Here is a 23,565-nt window from a genome sequence, read left to right on the forward strand (position 1 = left end):
ATGTGACCTTGGGCAAGTCTAAGTCCCCCATGCCTCAGTTTTTCCTCACCTGAAAAATAGAGGTTAAATGCCTCTTCTCCCTCCCACTTTGACTGTGGGTCCAGGCCTCGTGTTCATCCTCTTGATTTTTGTATCTGCCCTAATTCTTGGTACGGTGCTTGACACCTAGTAAGCACTTAACAAATCACACAGTGATGATGATAGCCAGTACCTTAACCACCTCGGACCACGTACTGTTGGACCTTCTCCCTTCCACCTAGCAGATGGTGTGTGTCAGTGCCAGGAGTGATAGAGGGAATAGGATTTAGGGGTGCTGGGATGTAGCATGTAGATTCTCTCTTGATCACCAGCACTGTCAGACTCCCCTTAGTCACCCCCAACAGTGTATTCAACTCTTCTTGAACCTGCTCTTATTTTTAGTGCTTATATTTTCTGCATAACGAACTACAAGCCGTAAGCAAAATTTATCGCACGTTAGGTATATGGAGATCTGTTCAGAGACTTGCCTTACCCATAGAATGCCTCCAACTGGCACCAAATGTTTTCTTGGTGTGTATCATGCAGCTCTTGCCTTAAACATTTTAACAGAAAAGAGAGGTAAGTGGAATTGGAATTTGATTTGGGGTGTGAAATAAGCTTCCTGTCGTTGCGTGGGTTACAGTGATTTGGAACTGTCGATTCTCTCTTGACATAGGGCAAGATGGACAGGTTTTCCGTAGCCCAGCTAATACTTCACCCGAAGGACCCACATAAGGACTGCCGACTGAAACTAAGGTTACCCGATTAGGGAACTGAATAATGTCCAACAAAGTTTTTATGTTCTTCTTTACTGCTTCTGAACCAGGATGGAGAGAGGAGAGAGAGTTTTTTTGAATCTGCCTTTTTATAGGTCCAACTCTGTGTGGTTTAAAGTAGGCTTCTTTGGGAAAAGTAAAAAAAAAATGATATTCATCCTTTTCACAGATACTGTTTTTCAATTTCTGAAGGAATGAATGATAAAAAGGGCATTATAGGTGGTCTTCTTTATTTTGAGCTGTGAACCCTGAAAGTGACCTGAAAGGCCTAATGTATCTCCTGAAAGTAATTTCCTTATTCCCATAGCTCTGCCATGGGAAACTCACAGCCTGTGACCAGTGCTTCTTCCTAACCACCCAAAAAAGAAAAAACAGTTCCCAGAACAGTCAACTTCTGGGTTTAAGCCTACCTGAGACACTACTCAGAGAAGCAGCGTGGCTCAGTGGAAAGAGTATGGGCTTTGGAGTCAGGGCTCATGAGTTCGAATCCCAGCTCTGCCACTTGTCAGCTGTGTGACTGTGGGCGAGTCACTTAACTTCTCTGTGCCTCAGTTCCCTCATCTGTAAAATGGGGATTAAGACTGTGAGCCCCACGTGGGACAAGCTGATTCCCCTCTGTCTATCCCAGCGCTTAGAACAGTGCTCGGCACATAGTAAGCGCTTAACAAATACCAACATTATTATTACTCGATAGCAGATAATATCCCAAAATAATGTCTGTTCAGAGACCATCAATGAGGAGCCGTTTGATAGCGGCTCGGTATACGCCTGGCCTTTGGAAAAGCCTCTTCTCTCCACTTTATTTTTCCCTGCGGATATTGTGCATTTTTCATTTGCTCTGGAACAGAACAAATTTCCATTCCTATCCTGTGCATACCAACAGGAAAAATGAGCCCTATATATAAGGATTTTTAATCTCTGCAAAGGGCCACGTAGGAATCCTTGAGGTTACGATTCAGCCAATGGCCGTTTTTTTTTTACTCTTCAGTATAATACTTTAGACAAGCTTTGCAAATAGCCCTTTAGCTGTTCATCCAGGATAAATTAAATGATTTGGGTTAAGCAAGTAGTTAAGCAAACTGATTTCGTTCATTTAACTACGTGATGTCTGTTCTGGAAAGAGGGTGCCCAAGAGACCGGATGGAGAGGACTGAGAAAACCATGGGTGGGGAGAAAAGAGGAGCTGTCAGAGAAGAAACACAGAGAAGCAATGTGCCCTAGTGGTTAGAGCACGGGCCTGGGAGTCGGAAGGACCCGGCTTCTAATCCCCATTCTGACATTTGTCTGCTGTGTGAAAGCTGTGGTCAAGTCACTTAACTTTTCTGCGCCTCAGTTCCTTCATCTGTAAAATGGGGATTAATAATGTGAGCCCTAGGTGGGAAAGGGACTGTGTCCTACTTGATAATCTTGTATGTATCCCAGCGCTTAGTACTGTGCTTTGCACATAGATAACAGGTGGAAACTCTAGACATAAAAACAGAAATCGAAGGAGAGGAAAAGGCAGAATAAATAGAGGGTCAGGAAGAGAAGAGAAGTAGTAATGGAGAAGTAAGACAGCCTAGAAGAACAGAGGGGAAAATCAAGTCAAAGGTGGAAGATAATAATATTTGAGCTCCTACTACATGCAGAACACTGTACTAACACTTGGGAGCAAACTATGGAATTAGTAAACATGATCCCTTCCCCCAAATCACATACAGTCTGGAGAAAGGGACAGTAAAAAGGGGTGATAAGAAGAAGAGAGGCAGGGAGAAACAGAGAAGATATTTTTGTGCCATTGGATTTTAAGATAGAGTGTTAAGAGATCAAGAAAAAGAGTTCTAGAGGACGTGAAGCCATGAAGCGGGGAACTTTTGAGGTCCAGGCCATCGATCGGGGCAAGAGTTTTCTTTTGATTTGAATAATAATAATTGTGGTATTTGTTGAGCATTTACTTTGTGACAGGCACCGTACTAAGCGCTGGGATGGATAAAAGCAAATTGGGTTGGACACTGTTCCTGCCCCACTTTGGCCTCACAATCTGTCCCCATTTTACAGATGAGGTGACTGAGGCTCAGAGAAGTGAAGTGACTTGCCCAAGGTCACACAGCAGGCAAGTGGCAGAGTCTGGATTAGAACCCGTGACCTTCTGGCTACCCGGCCCCTGCTCTGTACACTGTCTCGTTTCTCTCGTTATTGTTAGTATAAGCATCCCTGCTAAACCGAAGGGCATTCAAGGGAGTAGAGGAGTTAGGGAATTCTCCTGAGGTCTTAAAAAAAGAAGAGCGTCGATTAAACATGTTTGCCAACAAATAATATATTAAAAACACAATTGGAAAGAAGGTAAATCTATACGTTCAAAGACCAGTAAAGAGATGAAGAGGGTTCCTTGGCGAAATACTTTGGGGCCAAACTCTTGAAGCGCACGGCCACTCTCCCTCTGTGGCTTTTTGCTGGGGGAAGGGAGTGGAAAAGGTGAAAATTTGAAGTAACCTCAAATTAGATCAGCCTAACCTCTTTCACCACAAGTATTGGCAAAGAAAGCAAGGAGGCTGGCATAACTAGTCTCTTTCCAATTCCCTCAATCCAAATTTTGACAGTTAGCATCACATTCTCTGGTTGATCTGTGCAAAAGAACGTAATACAAAGTGTTTGCATGTATCATGCATTCAGAAAGTCCCTGTTTTTGTCAGAAATCTTGAGTGTTACACGATTTTCTTTGTATATGTCCTTCAAAACATAGCAAAGAGGACACAAAAGAGAACTATTTTTTGAAATCCTTTTTCTGGCATATACATTTGTTCCCAAAACATTGGTGACCAACCTAAATGAAAACACAACCAGGAATTTTCATGTATTATCTGCTCTTCACAAAATTGAACTTCTCTTCTTTTAATGATTTTGTATTTGAATTTCCAGTGTGAGAAAACTAGATTTTTAAACAAATTCACTGGGAGAGGTTCCATTTGTGCTCTATATTTCAGGCTAATAATCAGGGTTTACTGTTGGGTCAGTGTGTCATATCCCAGTGGTGTCTAGTGAGATGGAGGGTTATCTCATATGTCAGCTAGATAACCCTGTGAACAGTTTTGAGCAGGCAAGATAATGGGACTGAATTCTGAAATGAGGGAAGAAATATCCTGGAATATTGTAACATGTGAGAACAATAACACTGTTTTATAAATACAGTCACCTTTTGACATCATTAGGCATTTATGTTTAATGATAATCCTTTTTAATAGGGTGCATTTTAAATGGACAGGAGGTGGGAGGGTGGAAAAAGCTGAATCAAATCTATAATCTTACATTTTAAAGAGGCTAAATAGAAAATCACTAGTTTCTTAATATGGTGAGGTTTTCTACGTATTAAGCCAGACAGTGAAATGCTACAAAATCATTCTCTCCCCACTTTTTAACCATTTTTGAAACTCTTCACTAGGTGATTTTATTTCAAGGTGATATCTTGTATCCCGCTAAATGAAATTAGAAATCTAAATTGTAAAATAATGTGAAAATGACATACTCTATTTCACAGTGTAATAGAGCAGACACTTTTAAAGAAGTTAAAGATCCCATGATTTTCACCCAGGCCCTTGAATGCAACTCTGTGTTTTCTGTCCACAGTTCCTTGAATCCTCTGTAACTAAATAGTTGCAGCCCAAGGCATATTAACTCAATCTGGGGGATGTAAATGACTAAGGAAATTTAGAGGTTTTCTAAATTGTTAATTTTTTTTTAAATGCTACTTTTTAACGCTCATGATGATACTCTGGTATGGGTTACGCCTCCCTCCATAATTTATACATTGCTAACGTACTGATTGAGAGTTTGAACAGCTGAATAGATAGATCTTTATAATGGAAACCTCTTATAATCATACATTACACATATATATGCTTTTTAAAGGACAGATGTTTTGGTGTCATCTTAATTTAGGATAAGCTTGAAGTTTAAAAACAGACTTCTCAATGGATTTCACATTAAAATGCAGGTAGCATGGTTTTCTTTTCCTTCGGTCCTCAGCGATATTTCCAGGCATCACATTTGATGAGAGCCCTGTGACTTCTGAAACTTTAGGTCAGCCAGTAGAGGCCACTCACAGCTTGCTTCTAAAGTGGACACTGAAGTTAATGTCATTTTCTTCTAACTATGTCTTAGTCTCCATTTCTTTTTGGGCTTAAACTTCTTGCTGAAATAGTCACTAGGTAAAAAAAGTTGCCTTAGCACTACTTCTTAGTAATAAATGGATTCATCTTTTGAATGGGAACATTGAAATCCTTTTACTAGGAATATATATGGAAAATTTAGAATTTATGCACCTATTCTTATTTTAATAAATCAGCTCTTATTGGCTCTAAATTATTCAAGAAAATAACTTTTTTTTTTAGAATCACAGAATATGCATCTCAGTAGTTTGTCTACCTTGGGACTTGGTAATTTACTAATGAACTCTTCCTTAATTTCCTTTTGGTGGGAAAAATCCTTTTCTGATAGGGAATTTAATCTCACTTTTAGGCTGATGTAGATTTAAATAATTTTTGTGTTTCCCTACTTTTTCAATTTTTTTCCCAATTACATGGGAAATGGTTTCTTGATTTCGTTTTGGCATACACATCTTTTGGTGGTGTCAACATAACAAAACCTTCTTGTCGGGGGGAACTTAAGTTTCTCAAAAGATTGTATTATAGGTTTTGCTGAGATTCATTTTAGTGGGGGAGTTTATACAGCCTGCCACTCCATTTCTCCGTCAAACTGCAGTAATAGTAGACTCCTTTCCACTCCCTATCCACAGATTCCAGAGTCATCCTCTAAGCAGAGAAGCACTGTGGATGTAGTATGGGCCTGGGAGTCAGAATGACCTGGGTTCTGTCAATCAATCAGTCACTCGTCTGCTCTGTGACTTTAAGTACGTCACTTCACTTCTCTGTGCCTCACTTACCGCATCTGTAAAATGGGAATGAAGATTGTGAACCCCACGTGGGACGTGAACTGTGTCCAACCCGATGACCTTGTATCTACCGCAGTCGTTAGAACAGTGCCTGGCACTTAGAAAGCACTTAGCAAATACTAGTAAAAAAAAAAAAAAAATCCTCCTTGGAGTAGAGACTTCTGATCCAAGTGGAGTTTAGCTAGGAGGCCCAATCCAAACCCAGAAGAACAGGGAGTTATCTTCATTTTCTTGAGCCATTTGGGTTTCCTTAACGTATTGGTGCCCTAGGGAAGGTTTGTCAGCCAAGTTCTTATCAGTAATCTCATGGGTCAGGAGTCAGTCACACTGTGGCAATATTGTACTTTCCAAGCGCTCAGTACAGTGCACTGCACAAAGTAAGTGCTCAGTAAATACGATTGAATTGAATTGTCGCCCTTCCAATCCCTTCTCCCTCCCCTCTACTCTCCCCCATGTATACCCTCAGCATTGGGGTGATGCTTGATCCACAAGAGGACACAGGAATATTATAGGCCTGTCCATCTCAACCCAGTGTGATACAATCTAAAATCTTCATCTGACCTGATAGCGAATGAAGCATTCAGCATACCGAAAAGGCATCAAACATTTTCTGGGAGGTGTTTTGTACGGATCAAGTGTCTAAAGTGAGGGGAGAAACTACACACATTTTGAATCCAGTTAGAATTTGACTTTGGTAAATGAATCTTTTTTGTTTGTTTTTGATTTCATTTTTTTGTTTGTTTTGAATCAGTTGCTTGTGGTGACTGGAAATAGATCATAAGTCAGGAATTTCATGTGAAATACCCCAGATTTTTGACATTATGATGACTAGTTTCGGGTGAAGCTTGATTTGAATTATTGTTCCACTGAAGAATTTTAGTAGCTGTTAGTGAACCTTTCCTAGCCTTTTCAGAATCCCTTCTGAGCCTCTCTTCCTCCCCCCAGTACTTCTGGGCCTCGCAACTGCATGAAACCATCACACTGCCTCATATCGGTCTTCCCAACCCCTTTTTACATACATTAATTTCTCTTCTCCCATCGTATTTCCCCCAGATACCACTTGAGAACTATGCCAACTATGCACTTTTGAAATCACAACCATCTGTATTGCCCACAGACATTACAATCATAAATGGTATTTATTGAGAATTTACAGTGTGCAGAGCACTGTACTAAGTCTGTGGGAGAGTAGAGTACAACAGATCCGACTCACCCTTTAGCAGCATGGCGTAGCGGGTAGAGCACAGGCCCGGTTGTCAGAAGGTCATGAGTTCTAATTCCTCTCCGCCACTAATCTGCTGTGTGATCTTGGACCACTTCACTTCTCTGGGCTGCAGTTACCTCCTCTGTAAAATGGGGATTAAGACTGTGAGCCTCACATGGGACAGGGACTGCTTCCAACCCAATTTGCTTATATCCTCCCCAGCACTTAGTACCGTGCGTCGCACCTAGTGAACGTTTAACAAATACCGTAATTCTTTTTTTTAGCACCAACTCAAATATCCACATTTCCTTATTGCCCTCCCCGTAAATTACTTTAATGTCTGCCTCTTCCACTGGACTGTAAGCAACTTGAGGGCCAGAATCATGTCTAATGATCAAACAGTAGTATCCGTTGAGCACTCCCTCTGTGCACAGTATCATGAAGTACTTGGGAGAGTATAATAGAGTTATTATTAGTTAAATATCTGTACATAAATGAAATGGGAGGGTGAGGGGGTGAGTACTAGAGGGCTCACTTAGGCGTCATGGAAGTGTTAAAATGGCAATAGTTGAGGAGTAACGGAACGACATAGGGTGGGGAAGTGATAGATTATCATGGAAGGCCTGAATAATAAAAATAAGGAAAAAAGTAACCATTTATCAAATGTATCCTTTTTTTTTTAGCAAATTAGGTAAAATAACGTTTATTTTTCAAATGGGTGTATTTTTTTAAAAAAGGACAGTCAACACTATAGCGGACCAAAATTTTTCTCCATAGAAGTTTAAACTTTAACATGTTCTTGTTGTTGTTTTCGTTCATGCCTGCCCTTCTACACTAATCGGTGGCTGACACGTTAGTCGAACACACTAGGGGGCTCTCATGTAGAGCCTGCTGAATTCTGAAGCTGTGGTTCATTTCCAAATCTTGCAGCTGGAATCAGAACAAGAGTAGGAGCAAAATCTGAGGGCTTGACAAAATGGCAAGGGATGTAAAATGAAATTCTGTTTTCAATCGTTCCTCAAACGCTCAAAATTAGAGACAGCATGAAAGCTCCTTTTGGGCAGGGAACGTATCTGCCGATTCTGTTGTATTTTCCCCAGTGTTTAGTACGGTGCTCTGCACATAGCAAGTGCTCAATGAGTACCATCGATTGATTGGGTAATGTCACGGAAGAAATCAAGGCAGGAAGGAGGGAATTTGCTTGAGCCCCACAGAGCTAGAAGGATGGCCAATATCAAAAAGTCCAGCAGGATGTAGGCCACTGTCATCCCTATTACCTTCAATAATTGGGTTATATAAAAGCAGAATCAGGTGGAGAGGCCACTGCTCTACTTTGCTTGTGTGGGAGATCATAAATCCACCAGGTAGTAGATGAAAAAAATCACCAAAGAAATCTACTTTCATAAGGCTAAACAGCTTTAGAGAATAGCTGTCCCATTTCTTAATGTGTTTTGCTCAAATTTCTATATGTTGACAATTATAGACTTTCAGTACTTAAAACAGTCCTTGACACATAGTAGCCAGTACCATTAAAAAAATGTCAATTCATTCAATCATATTTATTGAGTGCTTACTGTGTGCAGAGCACTGTACTAAGCCCTTAATGTGATGAGAACCTCTTAAATATACCAAATCCAACTTTTACTTAATGATAATCACTTTACACCATTAGTATTTAATTGTATATCTAGTTTAAAATGGAATCTATTTTGAATCTTTCCTCAAATATTCAAAATTATAGCTAGAACTCTTTTTGCAAAAAGACCCAGACCACATTTTGAAGTGATTTTTATGCATAATCTGAAATCAAAAGCAGTTTCTTTCCAACTAATGCTATGATTTATTACATGAGAGAGTAAAAGTCAGAAGAAAATAGATACTACTGCCAGCCTATTTCGTAGGAAGATATTACTGAAATAAAATATACAGTGAGAATACATTAGATTTGGGGTAAAGAAATGTAAAAAAAATTTGCATTTAATTTTACAAATCTCGGTGGATGATTTCCATAAATTGAAGTGGGCTTAGAACTTTGTATGAGCCTTCTGAAAAATACACTGTCTGATTGTTCGTGACTGGATTGAAAGCTTACATTTATATTACAGGATAAATTAGTTACAAATCCTGTTTTATTATGTGTAGATATATTGTTTATACCTGGCAATTTATCACATGGGTTGTTGTGAGATTTCTTTATTTATTAAATTTTGGATTATGTATTTTGAACCAGCTTGAGCCTTAAACATTTTTCTGTAAGTATGGCTGCGGGTAAACAACCAATTTTAGTCCAGAAAATAGCTTCTGCTTCTGTCAACACGTTGTTTATTTTCTCCCCGAGATAAAAAGTTCAGTTTTCTGATATTTGTACCAAGATAAAGTCAGTAAACAAGATTAATATAGTGTGGAAAAGGTTGTCAGCAGGCCTGGCAAAGGAAATAAGTTGCCTGTACACAGAACATACTGTAAACTGAATAAAAGTGTCAAGTCCACCATGAGATAATGTGATCATGAACCTCTAACAAAGCATGACATAGGCACAGTCGGCTTTTCTTATAGCCACAGTGGAGAAAATGGATTACTGTATTCCTGGGATACCCACTGGAATAGCATGAAAACCTCATTTTGAGATTAATGCAGGATGTAGCTCTGGAGTTGAAGCACGTGTTTACCTAGAGTGCCCGAGTTACTATTTGGTTATTAATGTCGTCATCTGCGTACGTTTAAAATCTTTTCATTAACTGAGATAAGCATTTTCACACCAATATGCGACCACAGAGCAGAAGGGGAACTATAATTTGAGAGATCCTCTAAATGTCTTCAGTTGCATCACCATTACTATTTAAATACTGGCAACCTCATTTCTCTAACTGCAGAATGATCGGCCATCCCAACCTAGGAATCGTTTCAGAAATTCGTTAACAGCTTGGACAGTGTCCGTACACGTTGAGTGAGGGTGTCAGAATGTCTTTACTCCTTGCATCGTGTTTTGGGTGCTTGCTGTGCCTTCTGGTTTCGGGACTTGTTTCGGTAACTGATGCTTGGTGAAAATTTCCAGAGTTTCACATCTTATTTTAAGCAAGAAAAAAAAAATTGGTTCAGGTGAAGAAGCAAGGAATGATCAGTTTGAAGATTTCGACAGTGTTCCAGTGGAACACTTTCCAAATGGTAGTCTGTTTATATGGAGCTTGCTTCGATTCCAAGTATAAAAGGGAAGTAGCAGCGTGGCTCAGTGGAAAGAGCACGGGCTCTGGAGTCAGAGGTCATGAGTTCGAAGCCCGGCTCTGCCACTTGTCAGCTGGGTGACTGTGGGCAAGTCACTTAACTTCTCTGTGCCTCAGTTACCTCATCTGTAAAATGAGGATTAAGACTGTGAGCCCCACGTGGGACAACCTGATTCCCTGTGTCTACCCCAGCACTTAGAACAGTGCTCTGCACATAGTAAGCGCTTAACAAATACAAACATCATCATCATCATCAAGTAGCATGGCCTAGTGGAAAGAGCTCAAGCCTGGAAATCAGAGGATCCTGGGGTCTAATCCCAGTTTTGCCGCTTACCTGCTGTGTGACCTCGGGCAAGTCACTTGACTTCTCTACGCCTCAGTTCCCTCATCTGCTAAATGGGGGTTCAGTACCTTTGGTCCCTCCTACTGAGGGAGCACTAAGCACTTGGGAGAGGACAGTAGAGGTAGTTGACATGATCCCGAGCTCACAATATGGCACAGGGAGGCAGATTATCTTGTATCTGCCCCAGCTCTTAGTGCCTGTCACATAGTAAGCACTTAATAAATACCTCAATTATTGTAACAATTATTAAAACAACATAAATTGCAGGAAGAGGAGGGAGGTAAAGAGGACAAGTACATGAGTTAGTGCTTTAAGTAATCAGGTATGTAAATATGTATATAAGTGCTACAGGGCTGAGTACTTAAGTACTTTAGTGGTCTGGAAGTGCTGAAGAGTCAGTTGGGGAGATGTACACTGGAGAGATTAAAATTTAATCAGAGAAGGCCTCCTGAAGGAGCTGCGTTTTCAGAAGGGCTTTGAAAATGTGGGGAGCAGTGGTGTGAGATATGAAAAGAGAGCGAATTGCAGGCAAGAGGTGGGATTGGGAGAGAGACAAGATTGAGGCATATGAAGTAGTTTGGTTTAGAGGAACAAACATTGTGACCCTCCAATCTGTAAAATCCTTGTGGACAGTGATCTTGTCTGCCTTTTCTATTGTACGGTTCTCTGCGCACTGTAAATGCTTAATAAATATCATTGCTTGGCCTGGAGAACAGTGGGAGAGCAGAATGGATAAGTAGGAGAGAGAGGGAGCCAATTGAGGCCTTAACACCAATTACCAGCAGTTTCTACTTGAGGTGGAAAGAAATTGTCAACCATTTGAGATTTTTGAGTAGTGGGGAGATGAATGTAGAGTGGCATTTTAGAAAAAATGATTCGGGCAGCGGAGTGAAGTATGGACTCCATAGGGGAGGTATTGGAGGCATGGAGATCAGTGAGGAGGCTGAGTCAGTAATGAGGCCATAGCACGGCAAATGCCTGGACCCAATATGGTGGCCTCTTGGATGGAGAGGAAGGGGTGGATCCAGGATCTCTCAATCCTATTTTGAATCTTACTGGAATTTTCAGCTGACAGTTTCTTGTGGTTTGAATTCAGACGGTTTGCATCCAATGAAGTGTTTTCTTTTCTCTGTTTAGAATGCAGTTTCTCCCTGCAAGGCTCAGTGAGTCCACTTCCCCCGAGGGGTTGTGGAACTTGGTGAACAATTCCGGGTTCACCTTGTCCACGCAGTTAAGATGTACCAACAGTTTTAATGGACCTACACACAGACTTAACGCACAGTTGACTTACCCATTGCTCATAGTGCCCAAAGCAAACCTGATGCCAGGTTAAAAAAAAAAAAAAAGTGGTAAAATCCCCTTGCTTCTTGATTGGGACAACATATCCTAATTCTTAAGCACTTGCTACTCACCCCACCCTCAGCCCTACAGCAGTTATGTACATATCCATAATTTACTGTCTGTTTTCCCCTCTAGACTGTAAACTCCTTTAGGCAGGGAACACGTCTACTAACTCTATTGCATCGTATCTTCCCAAGCGCTTAGTACAGTGCTCTGCACACAGTAAGTGCTCAATAAATACAGTTGATTAATAACAAAAGAGAAATAGGAAATTAACACTTTTTTGGTCATGATTCTACTATTTTCTCCTTTTTAGATGGGCAAGAGCCTCCACTGGAAAAGACCTTTTTTTTTCAGTCTTAGAAAAGCGTATTTAACTAACTCACCATTTTGTGCTCATTTTCTCTTTTCAGATTACCTCACCTGGTCCAGTCAGTAACAAGAGAATGGTTCGCTTTTCCCCAGATTGTCACCACCATGAGTTAGTATCCTCTGTACTTACACTTTGGCCATGTTTATAGAATATTTTCAGTGCCACTTGTCTTGCTTTCTTTCTCAAAGTTGGAAACCGTGACTTTTGTGAATGTACTGTAGGATAGTTGCGTGAGACATTGGTATGTATACAGAAAGGGTAAACATCAATAGCAGGGAAAACATAGAAGCAATTTCCTGCACTAGAAGTAGTGCAAGAAAAGCTGAAAATATGCAAAATGTTTTAAAATTATTGCCAAGAAATGTTTCGGAAACAGCCATTTCCTACAAATATCTGGCAATGGGGGAAAGGAAAGCTATATGTAATTGAAAATCCCAGATAATCCAAAAACTTCATTTTAGCCATTCGTTAAAGCCGTTATTTAGTCCTAAAGTAAGAAAAACCATTTCAATTTCACTTCCCCCTTCTGCACTTGGCTTTTCTTCGGGCAAAGTGAAATGGCCAAAAATGAAGCCATACAAGGGAGGAGGAAGAGCAAAAGGCCTAGAGAGTCCACGAAAGGGGTGGTTAACTTCTCAAAAGTCAAAATGTAGCTGAAGATATTACCAGTTGCTAGTAATGTTCCGGTGTTCGGGGATGAATGAAAAAAATTAACTTAGTTTCAATTTGTGCGTTAAAGCCAAGGACAGAAATATTGACAGACATACTGATAAGCGCTATTTTCAATGTCAGTGGTATTGATTGAGCACTTTCTATGTGCAGAGCACTGTACTAAGTGTTTGGGAGAGTACAATACAACAGAATTAGCAGGCACATTTCCCGCCCATTATAGTTCCATTAATCTTTCCTCAATATAATATATTAAGCAGTAATTCTTGTGCTAGTCATTGTGTATTGGCTTCATATACATTTTTCCCCTTTGTTAAAAATTGAAAATGAAAGAGTAGAAGTAATAGAATTTGAGAGCATCAACTGCGACATGGACAGATTTTATGAATAAAAACAAAATGTGTCCATAAATCACAGACCCTACGTGGCCTTCCCTCTCTTTATGCCCTTCCCTAATTTTTGGAGTAACAAAGTGCAAGTATTTCAGGCACTTGTCAGTACTTGTTGGAACAGGTACTGTGTGTGGTGTGATTATCTTGTATCCACCCCAGCATTTAGCACAGTGTTTGACCCACGATAAGCCCTTACTAATTATCATTATCAGTATAGTTGGAGCCCTCTAATAAGAATAATAATAGTGATATTTGTAGGTGCCAAGCACACTATAGGCAAATCAGACACCGTCCCTGTTCCCCATAGGGCTCGCAGTCTAAAGGGTGAGGGATAGCAGATATCTACTCCCACTTTACAAATGCAACTGAGACACAGAGAAGATAAGGTAGCTTCTTCAAGGTCACACAAAAAGTGACAGAGTCAGGATTAGAACCCCATTTCCTGACTCCCGGGTCTGTGCTCTTTCCACTAGGCCATGCTGCTTCCCAGTCTGATTCTGCTGGTCACCCCATGAAATATCACTAGATTGACTTGCTTCCCCTATATTTAAAAAACACCATGTAGCAAACTTTTGTTAAAACATTATTCCTTAGGCGTGTTAAAGTGAAGTTTCTCTGTTACTTCATGGACTTGTTAGCTGTTCGTGGCACCTCAACCCTCTCAGAGCAGCAGCAGAGCACTGCCATTTGAGAAAGTTGGCATCCCCCTCCTCCATTTCAGCAGGGGATTCCGAGCAGAGGGTGCCTAGTAATAATAATAATTATGGTACTTGTTAAGGGCTTACTACATGCCCAGCACTGTTCTAAAAGCTGACAAGTTAATCCGGTTGGACACAGTCCCTGTCCCACCTGGGGCTAACACTCTTAATCCCCATTTTACAGATAAGGTAACTGAGGTCCAGAGAAGTGACTTGCCCAAGGTCACACAGGAGACATATGGCAGAGCCAGGATTAGAACCCAGGTCCTTCTGACTCCCAGGCCCGTGCTCTGTCCACTAAGCCATGCTGCTTCTCTAGCCTAGCCAGAATCCAGGCCTATAGGGAAAGAAGAAAAGCCCACATCCTATGTGTAGCCTAGGATCAGGAGGGAACCAACAGAATCCATTCCTCTGTGAAGTCCTGTTAACTGAGCCAGATCAGCTTTGCGATTAGGTCACCCAGAGACTGGGGTTATCACAAAGTCGGTGGAACTTGTGGAGGGGGGATAACTGGGTATTGTTTTCTTATTCCGGAAGTGGCCCCAGCGGCTTCCCTACACCAGTGATAGAAAAACAGATCGTAGATATCATTTTCTTGACAAAGGTTGGGGTCTGTTGCAGAATCAGTCAGTGGAATCTGTTGAGCACTCACTGTGTGCCGAGCATTGTATTAGCTGCTAGAGAGAGCAGAAGCAGAAAGGGCAAATAATTCAAAGCAAAAATACTTCGTTCTCCAAAAGTGGATCGGAATCCAGGCGTACAATTATGAAATTATAATGTGGGCTTTGATCTTGGTATATGACCTGCACTATTCTAGCATTAGATAGTTTAAGTAGTAATCAAAAGATCATAATTTATAATAATAGAGTATAATTATGATATCACAATATACTATTATAGCATCATTTGTGTGTTTCATATGGATTCATAAAATGTTGGCATGTATACAGTCCCCCGTGGTTTCCGTTACTGAAATTCAATGAAAAACTAATCCCTCCTCGGTTTCCTGAGCAAGTTGACAAACGCAGTTACATTTTTAAATTTCTGTCAAAACTGTTGCCGACTTTCAGTGTTACATAAAATATCCATTAAAACAAAGTGTAGCTGAGGGCTACGTATTGCTGTTTGACAGTAAGTACCCAAAAGCACGCACAGGCTGATCATAAGATAGCACGTGCTGTACTTTGGCACACTGCTAAACCTTTCTTTTCTCTTTCTCCACAGCCACTGGTTTAACCCCGGGGCTAGGCCGGAGCACAGCCAGGTAAGAACCACTCCGATCAAGAAAAGCTTACTTTAACTACCTCCAGACCAGTGTACTGGATGAACAGATGGGAAAAGGCTTCGCTCTCATTTGCTCTTAAAAAAGAGGTTATTGTGAAATCAAAAACACCACAGCATTAGAGAATTCCCTCTTGATGATTAAGCTGACCGATACCTGATAAGCATCAGAGTTCAATTGCACTGTGGGCTGCCGCTGTAAATAATTTGACCTCTCTTAAAATAAGCTCACTTTTAATAGGGCTGAGGTTCAAAATGAATGAGTTGAGGCTTTTCAAAAATTAAAAATAGGTTTAGGCCTTTAAGATCAAGAAAGAATATGTGGTAACTCGTTTAAGAGAGTGTTTAATATATCTGTAGATGGTTTACTTTGTTCAAATTGCTCATTTGTATGCATGGCAGAACAAGAACTAGTTGGCATTATAAGAACTTGTTATCCAGATCAATTAACTTTATTTATAAAACTCAGTAGCCTACTTTCTCTGTCCTCTGAATGTGCTAGCTCTCTCAATAGCACGCTTCAGTAATTTAGAGCCTGGGAGAAACAAGTTCTAAGGCACATCCATTTTAGAGTTCTTTATGTTCCCTAGGAATTCTAAACATTTCTTTGCAGGCTTCGTAAAAGTTAAACAACAATACAACAACAATAGTGTTGGATTCAAGATGTAAATCTGCATGAATCACCTTCTCGCCTCTATTGACCTTATAATCCATCATTTTACTCTTTCCTTTGCAAAGGGAAACTTTCTTAAAAAGCATTTATCTTACCGATAGATCATTTGTTCAAGTTCGAAAAACACAGTTCTCTGTTGAATTTTTTAAAATTTTCCTTTACTTGTTGACTGTGGAGTCCTTCGGAAAGGATCGTAGAACGCAAGTCATAAACTGCATTTTGTGTACGTGAAGGGTGGGCACAGGAACTTTTTCCAGTCAGGAAAAAAAAGAAAGGCCAAGTCTGGGTTTTTGAATCAGCGAAGTCCAACCTCAGGATCCTCGTGGGGCACTTGTCGATCCTGCAATAGCAGCAGCGACAAAGCTGATTCTCCTCAGTTCCATTTCGGGGATTTGAGGGAGTAGTGACCACCCACTAGCTCCAAAATCTTAGCACTCTCCCCCTACCCAGCCATTGGGCCACACTGATGGAAGTTATCTTTGCCTAGAAGCCAGGACTTTTCAGTGCTTGCTGTTTTCCTTACTGTGAAGCTTTTACCTGACAAATAAAGGTGGTCTCCAAGTAGAAAAATGGAAAGTGAGTTTTGGGGGCCAAGCTAAGGATAATAGCTGTAAATTTAATGATTATTTCTTTCCCCCCCCTTATTCAAGTCCCAAAGTTCAGATCTGCCTCTCATCAGGTCTGGTGGTGATGCCTCTCTAAGTGGAATGTTGTCTTGTGATCATCACCGGACTCTTCTACCGGAAGATCAGGTCAGTTTGTATTTTCTCCCAAACTGCATGGTTCTTTAAGTGTGATATCTTATGCCATGTTCAAATTTCTTTCACAAATAATGAAAGCTATTATAAATCCATGTATTTTGGGACAAAATATATCCAGGTGCCTTTAAGTAAACATTCTCATGTTAGTGCAGTTTATTGCTATCATCTGCCTCTCTAACTGGCCACAGCTTGCTTTCTTCTACCTCCTTTGCTTTTGTAACCACTTGCCCACTTGTCTTTTAGTGGTAGCTCCATTTCAGACCATGAATATGACTGATCACCATTTTTCCCTTCTGTAGTACCTTCCAACATCATCCCTTTACTGATTTAATGCTCATGAAACCAGACAGGGAAATGCGGGCCCCAGATGACTCCTATAAAAATCTTATATGAAACCATCAAAAGCAAACTTCTCATGCATCAGTGTTACTTAACTTTTTTTAGAAAAGATCCCATCTATGAGGTGAGAACTGAGGAGTCTTTTTAATAGTCTGTGTTGGTCACCAAAATGGAGCTTCAATAAATTCTCCAGTCGGTAATTTGTGGTTTATATTCATAGGTCACGTTTAAGGAAAATCAGGAACCCATTGGCCTAGGCCAGCCATCTGAAAGTTAAGGTAAGAAGCACTTCGCATGAACTTGGGAAATAAAATTTTTAATTACAGTTGATTCTACTAAGTTACCTCACATATGAACTTGTGACAAAGGCAGTATGGGGGTCCAATGGAAAAGAGAAAGTCAGAGTGCTCCAAGCGATGTTTTAGAAAGATAATCCTGGCAGTATGTGTAGTATAGAATTCAGGTGGGGCAGAGTGTGGAGACTGGGAGATTAGTGAGGCAGTTAGAATATTCTAATCATATATGACCAGAGTTTGAACCACAGTACTAGGAGTTTGGCTGGAGAGGAAAGGGGAATCCAGTAAATGCCATGGAGAAAGAACGAGCAGGCTTTAGCAATTGACTGAACGTGAACACCGAAGACTGGGAAGAATTGAGGATAACATCAGGGTTGGGCCTTCTTGGATAGAAAGTATGGTAGTCGGTAATACCACTGATTGATGGATTGTCTTGGGAAAGTTGAGAGAAGGAAGGCATTCAGAAGGGGAGATTGAGAGTTCAGTTTAGACATTCGAATTTGAGACGAAGGTGGAGTGGAGATGTCCTGAAAGCAATAAGAAATGTGAGATTGTATAGCTGGAGAGAGGTTGGGGCGAGAGGTGTAGAACTGTGTGTCATCTTCATAGAGGTGGTAGCTGACAGCTTTGTGAATTAGCCAGTCCAAGACTCCTAAGCAGTCAAGCCACTAAATTGATGGCATCATAGATAAATTCCCTACATCACTCTGTGGTCATCCTTTCAGGATAACTCTAGGCAGCCAAAGTATCAGTTTAGGGTTTTGATCATTCATTTGGTCATCTTTTGTTACGTGATAGGTCCCAATATACATATAGAAGCGCAGATTAACTGACTGCCTCAGAATAACTCCACCTTTTCGTGAGTATTCTGGAAACTACTTTTCTAGATATTCGGAGTTGAGAGACAAGTTAACCGCACTCAGGTTCTCTCCATTATTAATCATTTTCCAGTCTCTGGACCCAAAGAATTAAAGCCTCCAAGAGGGTGAGTCCAAGTTTCAAGGCCCTCACTCCAGAACAGCCTACTGGACCCTCCAAAAATCTTACTTCGAGCAAGGGTTGGGGAGCGGCCATGGCAGCAGCTGGACCTAGCACAGGCCAGCCTACTGGCCGCAGCAACTAAACAGGAAAAAGCAACCTGAAGGCCACCCCTTCCCCAGCGCTGCCCCTCTTCAGGTCCAGGCCAGACCTGATGCTACTGTCATTACCTCTTCAGCTGGCGGTGCCAGCCCTCCAACAGTTTCCAAATTGGGCATCTAGCACTTAGTTCCCCACCCTGAAAGTCTCAAAGGAGCAGACTCTGCTAGCCACAATGGTGGCAAGAGTCTGGGCAAGGCAGCTGATAGAGGAGAAGGGAGATAACCTCTTCGATTTCTCTCTCTCGTTGCTACTAGGCCATTAGAAGCAGTGGTCTGGGTAATTGTGGCGGTGGAAAGGGAGAACTCTCTCGTCCTGCTAGAATGCATCTCTCTCTCTGTCTCATTTTCCTCTTTCCCTGGCTTTTCTTCCGGCCTTTTCTTCCCCTCTAATTCTGGCTCCTACCCATTCACACAGACACCGACCACTGACCCACATTGAGCTTCAGTACCTCTGTTGTTATCTGACGCTAAACAACCTTTGACGGTTATTCAGTCATTGAATTTACAGTTAATTTTCTAACTGCTATTGAAGAAAGAGGAAGAGGGTTCATTGGGGCACCAGTAACTGCCCATGTCACAAGTATTGTTTTTTGGCAAATACCGATGGAATTAAAAATTTTATTTTCAGAAATGATTCAAAGTTCATGTTAGAAGTGCTGAGTCGAAACCACTTTCAGATTAATGGACTGAGCCAAATGGACAGAATTTTCTCCTAAGAGAGGTGGAAGACGTCAGCCACCTAGTTCATCTGACTGCCTTGCCTCAGTTCATTGTTAAATTCCACTCAGTTTATTGCCCGTCAGCATGACGTCGAAAAGAAGGGTCTTCAAAAGCAGTATCCTTGCTGATTTGAACATGATCTCTGAGGGTGATTCCTCTAGGGGTTGTGTCTACCAACTCATAGTGCTTGACTGATTGATTGTACTTTGCCATGCACTTAGTACAGAGCTCTGCACAGAGTAAGTGCTCAATAAATACAACTGATTAATTGATTGAGTGAACGCTCAACCGGTAACCACTTTCAGGTATGAGAATAGAAAGTCTTCCCCAGAGTGTACTGACAGCTTGGTCTGTGCTGCTCAAAACTGTATTCAGACTCGTTATCTTGTGCAGTATTGATAATTCTGGGAGAATTGTTTTTCTTTGCAAAATTAATTTAGGGGGATTGCTGTGGTTAAATTTACAATGGCATTTCATTTTAGTAATCTAGAGGATGATCTTGTGGTTCTGGTTTTTCATTTCATCGCCAATGGCCTCTTTGGGATTCTTTCAAGTTACTTGCAATCATTAAAAATTCACTATTTTTTTTTCCACCATTGTCCCTTCTGCAAAATAAATTCATGAACCAAAAGTAATTCAGTCTAATCGGCAAAAAAAAAAAGGAAGGGATGATTTACCTGTACATTTAGTAAATTAAGATTTGCTTACATTTATCCATCTTGTCTCTAATTGTTGACCTTTGGATTAATTTCCTAGGAACTGCACTGCTTGAATTTAACATGAACTTGCTAATACTTGTGCTGCTAAAAGAAAGGGCTAGGAGCAGTTGAAAGGAGGCTAACCCATAGTTAATAAATGGAAAATGTATATGTTTTTATCTCTGGATAATAAAGATTATGTAGCAGAGAGGTGAAAAATTGAGAGAATCATACCATCAGGATTGATTTATTTTTCCTAATTTTCCTAATGCTGTGTGGATAAAGAGTGACGTAGTAACATCACTTGAAGTTAGTCACTAAAAGGAGTTGGTAACAAGGCCTCCAAAAACCCAAAACTGAACCCAGAGTTAGAGAGTGTTGACAAGAGAGGTTAAGTTACTTTCCCAAGGCTAGGCATTCACATCAAGATTAGAACTAAGTTCAAGACCTCCAGTCTTAGCTATCTATTAGAAGACTGGCAGTCAACCAGTTTTACAACAGTTTTGCAAAGTTGGCAGTGACATCTCAAACCAAGAGAGCCTGTCCCATCTAAGGAAGAATGAAATGAGTTAAATGACTTCTGCCCATTAGGATGAGAGTAGCATTCTGTGCTGGCAAAATAATTCAGTGTAATGAAAATACCCTTGTTTCTATTACTGTGTCGTAATGCTTTGTGAAGCTTCAGCTCCTGAGAGATAACCGGTCAGAAAGAGGACACAAGAAAAACTGTTCAGTGAAGACAGCTAGCAGGTGAGTTAAGAAGTTTTTTTTTCTTTTTAATGTTCCTCCATATTCTGGTAAATTAGTATTCCTAGTAGTGATTTGCATATTTTTTCAGCTGCGGAAGGGTGGAGGTGGGGGGTGGCCACTGGGGGAGGCCAATCAATCACCCAAAGCCCTGCAGTTCAGGGTCAATCAGTCTTGATCAAAAAAACCCTTACACCATCCTATTAAAAAGGTTTTCCTTAAATTTCTGACTAGGGCAAAAGGAAGCAGAAATACAAAAGATTCTACTTGCCTATATGTGAGCCGAATTGTGTCTACAATGGGTGATTCTTTTGCTCAGCGTCGGCAAAACCCAGCAGTCACCACAATCAAGACCGTTGCCCCATACAGCCCTATAGAGCTGTACCTAGATACCGTCGCCATATGAGTGAAATGAAGGCATTGCACTGAGAAATGCCATCACTGTTGTAAAACAAAACAAAATGCCCTAGGAAATCAGAAATCTAAAATTATTGAGGCCAAGCATTCTGTGGATTTGGGGTGTTGGAGAGTGTCTTTGCATAGTCAATGAGTTGTAATACAAACACTCTGTAATCTTTATGATGGCTTGATCAAAATGTCATTCATTTGCAATATACGTAAGCGTAGTATGTTCTCGAGGACATGGACACTGGTTATCCGGTCTGTGGACTGCCCTTCCCATTCTACGTGGTGAAGAATCTGAAGGTTGTGACATACCCAATCCTTGAAGTCTGTGGCCTTTTCAGCTAGAGTCATGGTGCTGACTTTTGGTAGGAAAGCTGAAAGATTTTCATATAAGAAACATCTTCCAATCTGGTGTTTGGGTGGTGTTCCCGGCCCACGAATTGTGGCTTTTGTGGCTATAACTGCTTGGTAGTAGTTAATCTCCCAGCTCAGGAACACTCAGTTCAGCTCAGAAGAGTAATGACTGCACTTGCCCCTGTACTCAAATAGGTAATTACTGCTGTGAGCTGAACTGACTGATTTGGGGTACTTATATACTTTAGAATTACAACTGTAATCTTGTTCAAGTAAAAGCCAGTTTACCAAAAAATGTGAAAAAATGATATATCCTCTTGGGTGAGAAAGTGACCGTGTCTTGTCATCGTTCAATTAGCTCAAGATCAGAATTCAGACTTACTTCGGTGTCATTTTTAAATGAAGCTAAGGTTACACATACTCCAAAACATATTCAGTGCATTTTCTAGACGACAACTGATAACCGTTCCTATTTTTGAATACATTTAATACCATAGGAAAAAAATCTACCCATTTCCAAAAGCAACAGTTGCTAGTCATAGAGAAAGTTAACAATAGATTAGGAATTAATTCTACAAACTATCTGTAGGATTCAGATATATCTCTCAAGTAATTCTTGTCATCTTTTGTGCCACCAGCCAGGACTTAGAAGGAGACAGAAGGAAAGAATGTTATCTGAACATGGCAAGTTGAAGTCAGAGCTAAAGAGCAAAATGAGCACAACCAATAGAGGAAGCTACAAGATTTCTCTCTGGAAGATTATCGGGGCCACCTCTGAAGGGTGGGAGATTGTCAGTAAAGCCAAGAAGAGGGGCTCTGAGGAGCTGGGATGTTGAAATTTGGTGCTTGAACTCCAGAAATCCTCAGAAGAAAGAAGGAATGGACTCAAAAAGCACGGGAAAATGAAATAGCCAGAGACAGAAGCAGGGGATACAGATATTCTGGGGGAGGGGAACTAAGAAATCCAGAGTCTCAGATTCCCTGCAAATTCTTTGTCAGCAACTACACTTCATCACTGCCCAGTAGGCTCATAATTCTCGAGGGCCTGCTGTATCAAATTAAAACTACACTGAACAAAAGACTTTTAATCATATTCATTTGTTTCTTTCTTGAAAGATGTTTCGTTTCAGTACTTTCAGCATCTGCCTTGACTTTTCATATCAATCACTTCTATTTACTGAGTGCTTTCGGTGTGCAGAGCACTGTATTAAGTACTCTGGGAGAGTACAGTACAGCAGAGATGGTTGACACATTTCCTGCCCTAAAAGAGCTTTACAGTCTAGAAGTGTATCTTTCTGCATGAGTGTGAGCCCCACGTAGGACCTGTTACTGTGTTCAACCTGATTTGCTTGTATTTACCATAGGGCGGCGTACAGTGCCTGGCAGAGGAAGCGCTTAACAAATACCATTTTTTAAAAGTTATGAAAAAAAGGCATGCACAAGGTATATTTCATCCCTTGAAATAAGTGTTTCTGGCTTCGAAATCTGGGGAATATTTTAAGGTTCTCCGAAAGTATGTTCTTTTTGACCTATTTACAAATACAATGAGTTGTACAAATACAAAGGAACCATACCATCTTCTTCCTTTGCAGTCAGTTGTTTTTGAGCACTTAGTCTGTGCAGAGCACCGTACTAAGCTTTGAGCCCCCTCCTGTTAAGTCGTCCGAGGTGGAGGCCTTCATTTGCCTGACTAGGTCCCCCAGTCCCGGCACAGTAGATGCAGGAATCCCAAACTGAAAGCGGAGCTTCTGGAGGGAATTTCCTCTAGCTGGTAAGCTCCATGTGGGCAGGGAACATATTTACCAACTCTGGTATACTGTACTCTCCCAAGCGCTTAATACAGTGCCCTGCACACAATAAGCATTCAAATACAGTTGACTGATTGCTCATCCTGTGACAGGAGACTCATTGATTAACCTGCTGTAATGGGTCGCAAGAAACAAATTTCCAGTCGCTTTTGGCCTACTCAGTTACCTTATGTCTTGGGTGGGGAGGAAAACCCAAACCCCAGACACGGCTCAGCTTGTTTCCAGCTCAACTTGGCATGGAGATTTGTGTTCCTCCAGGTTCATGGGGAAGCAGTGTGGCCTCCCGGAAAAAGCCTGGGCCTGGGAGTTAGAGGACACGGCTTCTAAATCCCAGGTTTAGAGGACACGGCTTCTAAATCCCAGGTCCATCACTGGCCTGCTG

The 23,565-nt window shown here is 41.0% G+C and overlaps 1 protein-coding gene across 7 annotated transcripts in view; it reads left to right on the forward strand.

Moving 5' to 3' along the window:
- GPATCH2 (G-patch domain containing 2) overlaps positions 1 to 23,565 on the forward strand; it is a 112,602-nt gene that overhangs the window by 66,020 nt on the left and 23,017 nt on the right. Inside the window, exons 6-11 of one of the 7 annotated variants that reach the window (XR_003753658.2) lie at positions 12,244 to 12,311; positions 15,187 to 15,226; positions 16,567 to 16,668; positions 17,237 to 17,294; positions 20,549 to 20,619; positions 22,014 to 22,463. Coding sequence is in view for 6 of the 7 variants with exons in the window: in XM_029047063.2 (XP_028902896.1) it covers positions 12,244 to 12,311; positions 15,187 to 15,226; positions 16,567 to 16,668; positions 20,549 to 20,619; positions 22,014 to 22,068 (336 nt within the window). In the remaining variant the exon portion in view is untranslated. Of the gene's footprint in view, positions 1 to 12,243; positions 12,312 to 15,186; positions 15,227 to 16,566; positions 16,669 to 17,236; positions 17,295 to 20,548; positions 20,620 to 22,013; positions 22,464 to 23,565 lie in introns of those variants that run through there. The other 6 variants (XM_029047063.2, XM_039914867.1, XM_029047061.2 and 3 more) reach the window with 6 other exon arrangements.

Source organism: Ornithorhynchus anatinus, chromosome 19, assembly GCF_004115215.2.
Source record: "Ornithorhynchus anatinus isolate Pmale09 chromosome 19, mOrnAna1.pri.v4, whole genome shotgun sequence".
Taxonomy (NCBI): Eukaryota; Metazoa; Chordata; class Mammalia; order Monotremata; family Ornithorhynchidae; genus Ornithorhynchus; species Ornithorhynchus anatinus.